Here is a 15,574-nt window from a genome sequence, read left to right on the forward strand (position 1 = left end):
ATGCTCTCGACGGCTCGTGTCAAGAATAACTCAAATTTTTACCAAAACATCTTTTAGTACCCACCTCTTGCTTTGTCCTTCAAAAATTTAAATCTTGCACAATTTCCAAAAACATCTTACAGGATGTAGGAATATGCCTGTTGCGTATATTTGAGTTTGACTACATCAGTGGCATGACCCTCAGTCCTAGTAAAAAAAATATTAAAAATTATTTAAAAAATTGTTTTTCTCCCTATTATATGCACAATGAGTGTGAAAGACCTTCTCCGATGCTTTAATTTGCTATCATATCTTTATTTAGTATGTTGCAGTTTCTAACTGTGGCCACTAGAGGACCGTAAACAGCAATGTGGAAAGCCTGTCCAGGTCAGTTTTTCAAAAAAATATTAATTTCATATAAATAGTCAAGCAAATTGTTTAAAATAGTGAAAGTATAGTTTTTGTCACAAAGTTGATCATCTAAATGGTATGTTTAAAGAAGTGTAGTATAGTTATTTTTTAAATACTGCATATAAGTATACTGCAGTCTAATTAAATGCACTTAGACAAAGAAAATAACACCACTAACACACTAACAATGCAAAAATAAACTCAGATCACACATAATAATTAGATTAGATTTTTGGATTACATTTTCAAATTGTTGTGAATCATAAATATTCATAAGCTCTAATATTCTAATATATAACAGAGCTGGAAAACAATGGTACATACTGGCAAATAAAATGTTGAGCTATAGCAGTATGTGTTTAATTAAATGTAACTAATAGTGCTCTTATTCTCAGGTGCTCACTCACAGCTGTTCAACTTGTAACTCAAAGAGAGAAGATCACATATTTCCTTTCCCTGAAGAAGGATTCTCTTCACTAGTAATATCAAATGAAATGTGCTTGAAGAGATTTAATCATGTACTTAATCATCATACCGATTAACAAGATGACATTTCCTAAAAATATGGGGAGATGCATGCATCTTAGTTGCTTTCTCACGTTTTATTCAGAAGTAATCTGTACTGCTCCTGAAACTTTTAAACTTAAAGATTAGCTTGATATAAACTCAGTACATGTTTTTGGCTGATCTTCTGACTGATCAAACCATTTTGCTGCTCTCTCTTATTGTACTTTTAACAGCTTATCACTGGATCGTTAAGGTGCTCAAAGTGAATCCTGTGTGTGAGGCACTTAGTTGGACCCTTGTGCTTTGTGCCTTTTGGAGAGTAGTACTGAAAGTGGATATTTTAGAGTTCGTTACATGAGTCTCATTAATTCTGTTAAGTATTGTTATTGTTGCAGAAAATTGGAAATGGATAGAACTTTTCTTGTCTTGCTGGCCACTCAAATATCACATGTGGAACTACAGCCCAAAGAAAACTGCTAATTAACCGAACATGCATGTCTCTGGACTGTACGAGGAAACAAGTGCATCTGGAGAAAGCCCAGTTTATGTTAGGAGAACATAGACTTTCTCCTGATACTGCACAATAAAATCTACGAGTGGTAAAAATGTGTACTCTTACTGCTTTTTGGTCCTTTAAATGGGCATAATGTTGGGGTCCAATAATCAGCCCTTAGGAGATCACATCAGTATAGACTGTGCCCGTAAGGACAGAAATAGACTTTTACTGCAGCCTATTTATGAAAGTAGTGCATGCAACGATTTTCTTTTGTCTGCATTGATGCAACTGTTGCAACATTTTCTCTCTCTCTGCCCGACGTGTGTGTGTGTGTGTGTGTGTATGTTGTGTCTAATTACAACCTCCTCTATGTTGAACCACATCACCCCCCACTAACTCTGTCTCTCTCACACAGGGAAACAGGGATCAGTGGCAGTGAATGAGCAGCTTGCCGTGTCACTCTTAATACCGGCAAGAAAGGGAGGGAGGAAGGGAGGAGAAGGGAGCCATTCTTATACCTCTGTATGACTTCACAGAGGAAGAGTGAGAGAATGTGCAAAAACAGATGTAGGAAGAAGAGAATTAGTCATGTATGAGAGTTTAACACTGGAAGCAAACAGAAGAAGAAAGAGAGAAAGAAACTGAGAAAGTTAGACTGGAAATAAGCATATATACGAGAAAAGGTGTGGAAAGGACAAAAAAAGTGTCACACTGTGGAATTAACAACAGTTTCAGTCTTTTTTCCTTTTCTTCATCCTTCCATCCACCACACAGGACGTCTGAAACGAGACCAGCAGTGGATCAACAGGAGACGGAGAGTGAAACAGAAGAGGCAAGAAGTGTTCAGATCACGCAAACTGGTGAGGCTTACAGAGGCATACTGGCTTTATTCATAATCTCCTAAATCTGTGTGTGTGTGTGTGTGTGTGTGTGTGTGTGTGTGTGTGTGTGTGTGTGTGTGTGTGTGTGTGTGTGTGTGTGTGTGTGTGTGTGTGTGATTTAAGGGATCACCATGTGTTCCCACATGGTGTTCCAGGTGGCATGTCTTTATTTATTTCTTAAAATATTAAGAGAACTATTTAACAAGTTTACAACATGTTGAATTATATCGATGCAGTAATCACACAGACAAAATACCCGTGCAAATTCAGCATTGCAGTATTCATCAAACAGCAGTTGTTCAGAAATCATGTAAACATAAGCAGGGATGTTAGTCTGCGTCTTTAATGCTATTTGCTTTTTGCACTGGTATCATATCAGGCTGTTTAATAATAATAATATTAAATGCATGACAGAAACCACTTTTATTATACAGAAAATAGACCAAAAAAATAGAACATGTTTGAACATCTGCCTCTCAGAACAATTTTCCCTCAAATTTAAACACCGGAAAATTCAGCATATGAATGATATTTGGCTGAAGTGTGACTTGTTTCGGGACATCGTATTTCAAATGTAAACACGTTATTTTGTGGGATCGGTGTCAGTAAAAAGGTCTCTCTCTTTTGGCCCTTGTTTTTTTGTTTGATACTTTGTTCAGCTGCACATGATTAATCTCTGGTTCCTTTTTAACACTCCTCCTTCAATTCTTACTGATCACACTGTTTGCATGTATCAAACCTGCAGTATCTTTAAATGTTGAGCATAAAGTGCTGCAGGTTTGCTACTCCTGCTCCCTCCCTGGGTACTCACAAGCTTTTATACTTTTATCTTTAATTTGCACATTACAATGCATATTTCCTGAACTGGGCATTGCCTAAAGGTCATGTTGACACTAATGTTTCAGCACAACCAGCTAATATGAGCAACAACAGCATCAGCTGAATTATTTGACTTCTTTTTGTCTTTCTGGAGGCAAAGAATCAAGCTGAAGACATGACATGTGATACTGTCACTGTAAGAGATGTGTTTTTCATATAGTACAGTCTGCAGGCATGCAGAAACAATTGAAATATTTAAAGTAGAGTTCAGTGTATATTTGGTATTTATTCTGGTTTCATCAGAATCATCAGAATCAGAATATTTTATTAATCCATAAATAAATTAGTGGGGGGGGGGTTGTCTTAGTAAAATGGGCTCTTTGGTGACACTATCTCATCAGGGGGAATAAAGAAAGTTGCTTAATGAGTACATAAAGTTGAGCTGAAGCTCGCTCCTCTGGTTTACTAAATGGCAGGACACTGTCAAAAATATAGGGAATATATTCTTAATAATTGGCTCCTTCATAACTTGGTGGGACTTGTTTACTTTCATGTCCCAACCAGTTTGCTTAGATCTGACCAGATGCTCCTGGTTCCTGCATCCAGATTTAAAATAAAGGAGGATTTTGGTTTTTCAGTTGCCACCCTTAAGCTTAGGAACAGGCCACTACTTTTAATACTTTAAAAATGCAAGTTTGACTTTGTTTTAAATTTGATCTTGATTAGCTGGCAGTGGTTGATTTATTATGTGTTATAGATGCATTTATGTGTTTAGACCGTCGGCATCGCTCAGCATTTGTTGCTTTAAAAGGTGCTCTATAAATGCTCTCGACTTGATTAGTTTTTTTCTGCATTACACAAAATGCATCTTGAGAGTTTCTGTGGTTCTGGCTGCGTCATGCTGGTACCCACTTTTGTAAACGCTATTCTTGAGGAGAAATGAGGCCTGCAGAGCTCCGGCAAACACCCATCGAGGTTGTCCTAAATTACATGAGTCACATGAATTTTGTTGTTTTTTTATGCATACACAGCAGCTAAATGTGTTAAACCAAATTTGATGCAAAAGGCATGTTTGCGTGGGATGCATTACAAATGCTTAAATTTTCATATATCTAATTTAATAAACACAGAAACTATGCAGGATGGAGACTTCGCATTGATCATGTGGTCTACAGTTTTTCATTTAAATTATTATCTTTCATTTAAATTATGTAAATGGAAGCTTTTTGTTTGTTTGTTTGTTTGTTTTTTGTCACAGTAACTAAAATGTCCAGTCTCTCTCAAGTGGGTCTGTCCTGGAAAGCTACCCAAAACCGATTGCCTTTTGGACCATATTAGTTCACAGCTGTCCAATTAAAGGGTTTTAATTTAGCCAGTGTGCCTGACTCAGTGGGGGGTATGCAGTACCTCCCTCAGGCCTATCAGTAGGTCATGAAGGGCAAGCAGGAATTAGATTTAGGTCCACAGACTGTTAGCACGCTCTGGTTATTCAGGCTGATAAGGTTTAGGTGACAATAGCACCGCTCTCTAAAGCACAGCCGTGTCAAAGTCTTCTAAAACCAAAAATCCAGCTTCCACACTGTCATGAGGAGAGAGACGAGTCAGGGTTTAGTGGTTTCAGTTCTTAGTGCAATTCTTTGGTATTTAAAAGAATTAAAGCTGCATGAAGTCAAATTCAGTTCAATTCAGAGTTATTTATATAGCACCAAAACACAACAGCAGTCACCTCAAAGCATTTTATATTGTCAGGTAAAGAACCTACAGTAACAGAGAGAAAAACAGTGACTCGGTGCAAGCAAGCAAGCACTCGGTGACAGTGGGAAGGAAAAACTCCCTTTTAACAGGAAGAAACCTTCAGCAGAATCAGGGTCAGGGAGGGGCGGGCATGTGCTTTATCCTGTAACATTCCTCATTCTTTAACAGCAAAAACAGACACTAAACATTCACTAGATAAAGTAACTACTGGAAGTGAGGTGGAAACTAACCCCTGCACTGGCAGGAAGTATTGCTAAAAAGGCTGTAAACCAGAATTTACTTTCAGAACTGATATGATATAAAATACTGATATGCTCACATCGTGTTTGCAGCTCAAAACACGTTTGTAGTTGTTTCAAATGTCCTCTCTCGAAGGCCCTGCTAGAAGGACACAAGCTGTGATAAATCATTTAAACATGGAGGTAGCCTCTCTTGTGTAGCTTGCATACTTTTGCAGCTAGTTTAGAGAGAGGTGTTTCTTTATTCACCCTCTCCTACAGCCTAACCTGTCCTCCTATTTTTAATTATCTGTGAATATTTGCTCTCTCTCTGTTTGACTCTTTTTCCTGCTTTTCATCCTTCGTTCTTCTTTCACATTTCCCTTTATTTACTCCAAGTTTTTTCTCCATTTACATCCTTTTCTTCTTTTTTACAGTCACTCCTATCACTGCTTTTCTTTCTTCCCTTATCATTTTGTTTCTGTCCGTCTAAACATTGCCTCACCGTTGGAGGATGTTTCACTTACACTGTGAGGTTTTTTTTGGCTACTGTGTATTAATGTACAGGTATAAAATCTGATACGTGCAGACATACACGGCATGACTGCACACAACCTTTGTCCCAGCCCCCTGCTGGGGTAATTAGATGCTGAAATATTGATAGTGTGTGTGTGTGTGTGTGTGTGTGTGTGTGTGTGTGTGTGTGTGTGTGTGTGTGTGTGTGTGTGTGTGTGAGAGAGAGAGAGAGAGAGAGACATTTCATGTGTTTGTATGACATGTATGTGATGGTAATTCTCTCTGTTGTTATTATTAGACCATTTTTGTGACCTTTAAAGTCCCGGAAGAATTAGCAAAGGTCAGTGAGGGAGAGAGACTCGAGAAACAAAGGACAAAAGAAGTTAAATGCAACAATAGACATCGAGCTGGAATTAAATTCTTTTTCAATTTACACCCTGTAGTCTGGCTGACACTGGCTGTGTTATTCCTGCTTTCTGTTTATTCCTCTAGACTTATCTGATAACAGTTTTTATTCAAAAAGCATTTATTTTATACTTGGACAATTATTACAGTAATGTTTTCTTTCAAAAGTGCTAAAGATTTCATGGCTTTACCTGCTTATTTTTGAAAATATTACAATATTATTTATTTGTTTAATTTTCTTGAGGTCATAGGTATTAAAGTTTTGTACCTTTCATTAGTTTTTAATTTGTTTGTTTAAGTTCAGTTTTCAGACAGGAATTTGTTGCTTCAGTTTAAGGTGACAATATTTTAGTCACTTATGTAGACGTACCAATCCAAAAACCTCCTCCCAGCTCTATAAAAATAAACAAAATAAAGAATAAAACTGAAGACATTTTCTATACCATAATAACACCATAATAGAAAAACCACTGATTACTACAAAGTTAAAATTAGACAATTAGAGGTAGTTTGGTAAAAGATGTTAAATGTTTGTGATGTAAATTAAGGAAACTTTTGAAGTGAATGAAAAGAAGGCAAATCAAACAACATCCTGTCTGAAGTGCACTGCACACCTGACTCACCGGAGAACATTTAGATTTGATATAATGGCGGTCTTAAAGGTTGAACCAGGCTCTGTTCAGAGCTCTGGTGTAACTCAAGCTGTGCTGCGGTTCAAAGAGAAACCCAAACAAAGCGTCTAATGAGGTTGAGGTGTTGCAGCTGTCATACGTCAAAAAGTCAAAGGATCAGCCTGAAGCTTCATCAAGAGGAGCCTGAATAATTCATTAACACTAATTCCCATGCACACAGATACACATGCATAAACACTGTTTGCATGCGAGTGACCTGAAAAGAACAAACCCAGTTATCCTGTTTACTGTAACAGAATACTGTTCAGGTGCCTCTGCTGTGTGTTGTTGTTTTTTTGCACTCATACCAGCACTCACTCTCCCATGTTTTTGCACAGTGATGGTCCCAAGCTCATCTGTGCCAGACATTCTGGACCTCATTTGACCCAGATTCATTTATTCTGGGTTCATCTGACCGTAGAATGCACTGCCAGTTTTCATTAGGCTCTCTTAATGAACTTTGGCAAAGTTTCATGTGGCATTTTTGTGCCATTTGTAAGTAGTTATTTTCCCCTTGGAGCCCTTTATAAAGGTTTCTATCAGTGAACGTCTGTTTTACTGATACATGATTAATAAAAGTGTTTTATTAATCACTTTGTTGAGTGAGTATTTGAAAATGGGAACAAGTAATTTCAAGGCCTCTGCACTTTCTATAATTAATCAGTATGGCAGCTTATAACATTGTAGTTTCTCAGATGTTCGGGCACTACTTTACAACCTGCCGCCATGTTGACAAATTAGTTGAGGTTGTATTAGTCTCTATTTATTTCAATACAGTTTGTCTATTCTGTTTGTTTCTAATTATACATCAGACCCAAAACCTTATAATTCATAATGATATACATAATGATGAGTTCACTGTGAGATGATCTGAATCATTATCATTTTTCATGTATTTATAGCAAACTCTGAATAAACGAATCTATTTCTCACTCTCTTCATTAGAGTCTACAGGTGACTGCTGATGTCCAACCATAAGGATAAAAACCAGGGCCATGGTCATTTTACAGCAGGTGAAAACACACACACACACAGACACTCTCACACACACACACACACACGCACGCACGCACGCACACACACACAGACACACACACAGACACGCACACACACACACACACACACACACACACACACACTCCTTTCCAGCTCCAAATCGTTCACTGTTACACTCTACTACAAAAGGTTTGCATGATTTGAACAGCCGGTTGGGTTAGTAGGGCTAAACTGTGCACTTTCGATGAACATACTATGGATACGTGCAATCAGTGACATCAGACAGAAATGAGAGTAAAACATATGAAACAGAGCATTTGGAGTACTCTTAAGCTGGAGCTTTTGGCACAGAGGGACTGGCATGCAAGCTGACCTCATGTGAAGCTTTTGTCATGTTTAACACAAACATTCACCACTGTAACAACATATACTGTATGACACAAAATAATGAAAGAAGAAAGAACATCTGAAGCTACAGTGTTCCCACTTTATTTACTCTTTCTTTAAAAAGCATGCACACACTGTAAACAGGGAGACCAGTTAAATCAAACAAGATGCTGTGTGTGTGTGTGTGTGTGTGTGTGTGTGTGTGTGTGTGTGTGTACTACTTTTGTATCAACCTCTTTGATACTTAGTTAATGCGCTGCTGAACTTGTCTTCTTTTCTGATCAGTTAATGAGCCCTGACAGCGTTCCCCTGCTGCAGAGGCACAAATGGGGCGAGCCAACAGAACAAGCAAATACATTGAATAATACGCCACCCATCTCTTCTGTGAATGTTTGTCTCGTCAGACACACTCTGACTTTTATCCAGTCTGCAAAGGTGTAACCAAACTAAACAGGAGAGGAGGCATGATTTACTCAGTCAGTGGAATACATTTTTTAGGTTCTTATGTGAGGAGGAAAAACAGACAGTTGGGGGAAATAATTCAGGAGCAGGACATTTTTACTTCGACCGTGGAATAAAGCAACTGTTGAATCTGGAAGACGACATGGAAAAAGGAATTTTTATGTACATATTTTTTTTATTACTCTACTTTGGAAAAGTCCCGATCAGCAGTCGTTTGTCAAATCTGGCTTGAAAAAGATTTTTTTTTTTTTTAAACATGAAGGATTTTCTGTAGATGAGCAGTATGCAGGTGTTAATGTGGTAACCATGGCAATGAAAATAAACAGGAAGGGATCTGATTGGGCGCTGGAGGGCTGGGATCCAAACATACGCCGCCTCAGCTACAAATGCACCACCCTCATCAAGGTAAACTTCAGGTCCAATTAGGGGATGTTTGAATGATTGTCATTTATAAACACAAATTGCTGTGTGTTTTAGTTTATGCTGAGTTATCACCTGCTGCTAGAAAAATAAGAGGTTTTGAGTCTTTTCTTTAAAAGTTTAAGAGGGAACGTTGTGATCAGGTCACATGGTGACCTATAAAGCCCTGAGTTGGGTCAGTAGTCCAAGTGAGAGTCGGTGCACATGACCTGAGACAACGGCATCATTGCTTAAAAACATACACATAGAAGATCACTCCTACTACACTTTATGTACATATCAAATAAATCTCTCTGACATTTCTCATAGTTTATTTTATCCTTTCTACATAGTACAAAATGCTCTTGTAGGATTTTGGCTTTTTTGTTTGGCTTCTTTCACCCCAACCTGTGTTTATTTACGTTAAATAGCTCTAATTAATTAATGGTCTACTTCTAAATATCAGCTGGAGCACATGTTACACCAACTGAAGCGTGATTTCATTAAATAAATACATTTAACATTATTTGTCCACTGTACTGTTATGGTGATCTGCGATTAATCATTTTTATTTCCTTAATAAATTGTTCCGTCCACGCCCAAACCTTCGATGACAGTGTTTCAAGACCTTCAGGTATCTCTTAAGAGTCTTATGTGAAACGATCCATTTATCTAGCATATGTTTGCTGATTTCAGGATAAATTTTCACTTTGAAGCACCATCACATTAACACCAAGGAGAATCTGTGTTCTGTGTTCAATCAGTCATCACCTGCTGAGGAATCACCATCCCACCTTCTTTGTCTATGACCTCCTTTGTCCCCTTGTTTCCCCATACCTCACTGCACGTCCTCCATCCTGAAGCTTCACAGTTTAAGGGAGGTGTTGGGGAGTGAGGTGCTCAGTTCTCAGATGTTTAAACGAATCAATCCTCAGACGAAAACTACTTCCTCCGGGGCCTAAGACCAGGCTATTGATTTGTGAAGCCACAAAGAGCCTCTTTGAATTGCTCTCAACGATGCTCTTCAGTTCATAGACTGTGGGAAACTCTGGGGTCTGTGAAGATGGCTGTCTTGTGATGTCAGATCAGCAGGCACATATCCATTATTTGTGTGTGGTTGGCTGCACACAGTGGGCGTGGCCATGGGCTGAAGAATTATTTTTTTAAAACCCATTTATGTCCATATAATACTATCCATCCAAAAAGATTATAAACTATTAGATACGAGACTATATTATAATTATGTTGTGTTTTAATAATGTTATGTAATTATGTTATAGTTCTCTGTTTCTGGTGAAAGTAGTAACATCCATCAACCTCCTAAATGTTTATGGGAGCATCAAACAGACGCCAGTAGTTATGATAGACTATAATTCAGAGATATCTGCTCTTTACCAAACACGCCTGCTTGAGTTGTGAGACAGAGGTGTAGTAAAACTTTCATGCAGAGCAGCAGAGGGCAGACCACAACCTGCAGACAGACACTGTTGTGGTGAAATGATACTTACAGACTCTGGAGAGAGCTTGCATAACTTCTAGGGAACCATTTTCACAGAAAGGGTAACAAGACACCTAAAGCTGCAGGTATATCTCCAAGCAGGCCTCTAAGACTGGGTCTTAAGAACGCCAGTTTGATCAGAGTGGCTGTGTAAAAACACTCACTTGATGTGATAAAATGCTAATATGTGGTACGTGAAACATTAAACAGTTCAGCTTAGAGGCATAGCCAGAGCCCACCTGATGAGCACGATGCATTAACCATCTAGACAAGATCAAAAATGGAGTTAAAAGACGAATGATAAATGACTTAAATTTGCCAAAGAAATATTAGCTTTTATGGCACTCTTCAAAAGAAGTGGTGTCCCTCTGAAAACAACCTGAAGCATACCATATCCACAGCTTCTCAGCTGTAGACAATGAACGGTTGATCCCAGGCAACTCACAGTCTCTTACACTGTCACTGCAAGACCAGTAGGAGGTGCAAAGGTGCAAGACATTAAACAATTTAAATTTTGTAAAATTATTTTTTGTTAAGTTTCCAATCACATATTAATATTAAGCACTTCCTTCACAAGTACAAATAAAAAACCTGGAATTCAGAATCTAAGCTCCCCTTTTTTGTCCTGTCTCTGCAGGAAATCAAAGTTTAATCATTCAGCTGCCCACAGGTGGCAACAACAAGCTTGTCCTCCATTTCTGATTGTCTGTGGCACCTGGAGAATCCACAGTCTGTGGGAGAATATGAGTCTATAAGCTTTTGCCACACAGTTTCAGTCTTTGTAGTTGCACTGTGTAAAAACTTGCTGTGTTATTGCTCTTTCAACATGAATGTTTCTTGTGAATTTATTGTTCAAAGATTATTTTCTCTGTGTGCTCGCTGCAGAGGGCTTTTATTTGTTCATTGATGCAAAAAGAAGAGCCTGTTTATGATTTTATGGCACAATTAGCATATCATCATATCTCATCCTGTGACCTTTGATTTGTCACTCCAATCTAAATGCAAATTAGCTGTAAATGCATTTGTTGCTCGTATATTCACTTAATAACTGTCTCGTCCGCCTTTGTCTTAAATTATTGGATTATTCAGGATTTCTGCAATGATCCGAATGTCTCTTTAGGTTGGTTTATTCCCATATAATCAAAATGTGAGGAGGCTTGTTTAGCTGTATCGGCAGTGTGTGGTTTTCGTGTGTAAGTTCTCTTAAGAGTGTCCTAGGTTTGGGGCCCTTCAGTCTTGAGTTTGCATGTCACTATGTAGGTTATCGTTTATAGGAGCTCTGGTTTCTCCTTCTGTTGACATCATGCCAGGTTAATGCTGCAAATATCGACCAGGAAATTCTCACAAAATATATTCTAATTCCTAAAAGTTCCCCTAATGGTTAAATAAGGTTTTAAAGAAACACAGTCAGTGGCTTCTTTAGTTACATTTTGCCAGCATTGATTTGACTCCATCCTACCTTTAGAACTGTTTTAATGACATAGACCAGTAGCTGGAAACCTTCTTCAGAGATTTTGGTTTATTTTGACATGACAGCATCGCACAGTTGCTGTATGTTTGTCAGCTGCACGTCCACGATGTGAGTCTCCCATTCCACCACATCCCAAAAGGTGCTCTACTGGACTGAGATCTGGTGACAGCGTTGACAATTTGAGTAACGTAACCTGCAGCTACAGTTTCAGACTAACTGGTACTAAAATGTTCAAAAACTCCAGCAGAGGGCAGACTCACCTGAAGAAGAGGTTCAGACGGACGCTGTGCAGTCTGCAGTGGTGAGATGATACTCACACACTCTGGAAACAGTTTGTGTAACTTGAAGTGAACCTTCGAAAGTAACAAGACGCATAAAAGTTACAGCTGTGACTTGGCCGGAGCCTTTAGACTAAGAATCTCATTGTCAAGAGATTTTGTGACATTAATTTGTTGATCAGACACATTTTCAAATAACAGATATCAAAGCTACTTAATGCTTGCTGCCCTAAAAGTCAAGGAAAATTCTATTGTGAGAGGAACCCCATGTTATGTATCATGTCAGTCAATAAATGACGGGATAAAATGACATCTTGTGGTTTAGAGGATAAAGTGTGACAGGAGTCAGCATCCTCGGGCAGGGTTTTCTTTATTGTTTGCATTTTTATTCAAGGAAAAGACTAAATGTGGGTTACTTACCAAAAGCATTGTTACAAAGTCACTTACAAAATTTAAACCCCATTAAAAGAACGGGGAGCAGAATGACGTACATTCATAGTTTATCATTTGAAACAGGAATAACTGTTTTCATACGGGTAGTACGTGGGGACACCGTGGTTCATAGTTGACATCCAGAGGCCTCTATCTGCATTTTGTTACCTTTCCACACAGGAGACACCATAGCAGCTGCAAGTGAGTACCTGGCTCATGTCAGGCCTGAATTATTTACCTGATGAAAGAGGTGATGACACACACCCATCCACTGCAGGCAGCATGGACATTACATCAGTGTGGCTCGTCTCAGTCACGTTTGTCCAAAGAATGAGACGGCAGGGCGTATGTGCTTTTCATGAGTCTGTGTTCTGTATCAGTGAAGTTGTAGTTTACTCTACAGTCTCATGTAAACTGGAAAAAGTACAGAACTGGCAGGACATAATGCGCTGCTGTGTCTGCAGACGAGGCCCATTTGGCAAAACATATTTTTCATGTTTGTGTAGAAGCTCAAGTTTGACAACAGTTTGAGTCTTTAAATCATCTTTGAAGACAAGTACTAATAATTTACATGTTTTGCTTGAATTAATGTTATTTCTTATGATGGCCAGACAACCACATATGGAAAAGAAATAGAAAAAACTTATAAAGACTTGCATCAGATGTGGCCTACTTCATATAGTGAATCATATAAGGCTTATATGATTTACTCATGAAAGTGGCCACTTTCATATATTTCTTTAGTAAGTATTCAAAACATACAAGTTTCATTTCAATAATTTTTCAAAGAATGTTATATCTGTTTTCACTCTTGTATGCTTTCATACAAGTTTCACACAAGACAGATACAAACTTTATAAGATTTATATATAACTTTTCCATATGAGACTGCCTGATTCTAACTTCCCCTCAACTGAAAAAGCACAGAAAAGATGCTCTCTATAAATATAATGGTTTCTTCTAAACCTGCAGACCTCCTTAAAGCACCTTAAATCAAGTTATTTTGCTAATTTTCTGCTCTGAGTTTTTATTTTTTGACTCTTCTAAAGTAGCTTTGCATGATTCACAGTTCAAAATAATAATTTCTATGCATTTTTAAGGCTCTCAGTTTATTCTGTCTGAAACAAGCTTCCCTCCTTCTCCCTTTAAGACAGTTTTGTTCTGACTGGTTGCTTCTTGTAAACAGAAGCTTTGAGTGGGGTGTCAGTGTGAAAACTTGAAAACTGTATGTCTGAGATTACTATAGTATTAACACTGTGCAGAATGAAGTGTGTGGCTCAAAGAGTTTTATATCCTGGTTGGTCACACGAGCTTCCCGGTGCTGTTCAGTGGGTCATGTCCCCATTTGCTGTCTGGTTAGTTGACCTGGGGGCTTCATTGATCTCTGAATGACTTCTATATAAAGCTGTTAATGTGAGACTGGGGGTTGCCGTGGGGGGAATACTGCCCTGAAACATGGTTACAGGGCCTATTTGAGCCTGTCCCAGCTCACACTGGGCAACAGGCCAGTGTGAGCCTGGTTTGAGGAATTGTTGGTTTTGGTATTTAAATGGGAAGCTCAGATTATCAGCAGGTAGATCCACATATTTGATTTTGGGAGTTTTTTGAGCAGCTGCCAAGTTATTTGTGTTTCACTTGTTAGGCAGATGTATAACCCACTGCAGTAAGGAGTCACTGCCTGGGTGGGGTCTTTCTCTGTGGAGTTCTGTACATGTCCATGTGCCTGCATAGGTTTCCTGTGGGTACTCCAGTTTCTTCCATTAGCCCAAATAAATGCTTGTTAGGTGAACTGAAGAAGCGGAGCTAAAAGGACAAACTCAAGGAAGAAATCTGTCTCATCTTATAGTTCTTTAAAAACATTTTCATAGCTTCACATTAACATTAACATTAACAGTCATTTAACAGTCACAAAGAAAATGAGTCTCCCAACACTTTCAGAATCACCATGATGAGACATTGGAATAGATGCATCAGATAACTTCATTATACTGTGTTACAGAGATGCAGGAAATATTCAGATTCATGGAGAAATAGAAATGCAATGCAAATGCTGAAATTGGCTGCAAAATGTCTTTAAAATCGCTCTATTTAGGAATTAAAAAAAAAAAATATTTGCTTAAAGAAAAAATGTTTATGTTAGTCTATGCATATGAGAAATAATATTTACTAAACTTTGTTTGTAGTCGTGTAATTAGATTTCTGTTCAAGTAACAAACTCATCTCTCTGATCTCAGTGCTGTTTCCATAAGCTCATCAGTTACCATCCAAACCTACAGCAAGTGTTCAGCACTGTAACATACAGCTGTTTGTCAGAAATAACAGCAGTAAAGGAAACATGGAAAAGAAAATGAAGGGAAAGAGAGAGAAAGAGAAAGAGAGCGGCACACAACAAGAAATATAAACTAAGAGACAGACAGACACCAAACAGATCCTCTGTGTTAAATAATTCAGCATGTGGTCTCTCTCTCTGTGTGTGTGTGTGTGTGTGTGTGTGTGTGTGTGTGTGTGTGTGTGTGTGTGTGTGTGACAGATGCTTGGTGGTGTAATGTTCAGGTGGCTCAGTTGGCTAGACGGAGTAGTTACTTAATTAAAGTGACTTATATGTAACGCACACTCAAACAGCTATTCATGGTGACACACTCACCCCTGAGTCAGAGCTCACGTCTCATGCTGAACACGGCTGGCATTCTTCTGTAGTTGGAGAGGAAGAAGATAAACAAACCAATATGAAAACCGTCAAAAACAATAATAATGGCCGACAGGATGTTTTAGAGTTGAAGCTAATTAAATTTTCCACCCATCCACTCAAAACTAAAAAAGTCTGGGTCAGTGGGTCATTTAAGACAGATTATTATTCATATCAAAGTTTATGCCAGTCCGTTCAGATATTTTATTTGTACAAGCCTCTGGACAGTAAAAACATTTTGATCCCACATACTGATGCAGTGCAGTGATGAAGCAGTCAGCAGCGTTGCCTCACATTGAGAAAGGTC

The 15,574-nt window shown here is 38.4% G+C and overlaps 1 protein-coding gene across 3 annotated transcripts in view; it reads left to right on the top strand.

Moving 5' to 3' along the window:
- Positions 1-8,379: 8,379 nt before the first annotated feature.
- The window catches only part of LOC309687767 (unconventional myosin-VIIa-like), a 52,635-nt gene continuing 45,440 nt past the window's right edge, over positions 8,380-15,574 (top strand). For all 3 annotated transcript variants that reach the window (XM_082502939.1, XM_082502940.1, XM_082502941.1), the window contains exon 1: positions 8,380-8,908. In XM_082502939.1, coding sequence (XP_082359065.1) covers positions 8,810-8,908 — 99 coding nt within the window. In that variant the 5' untranslated portion in view covers positions 8,380-8,809. The remainder of the gene's footprint in view (positions 8,909-15,574) is intronic.

This window comes from Aulonocara stuartgranti (genome assembly GCF_965226115.1).
Source record: "Aulonocara stuartgranti genome assembly, chromosome: 14".
NCBI lineage: Eukaryota > Metazoa > Chordata > Actinopteri > Cichliformes > Cichlidae > Aulonocara > Aulonocara stuartgranti.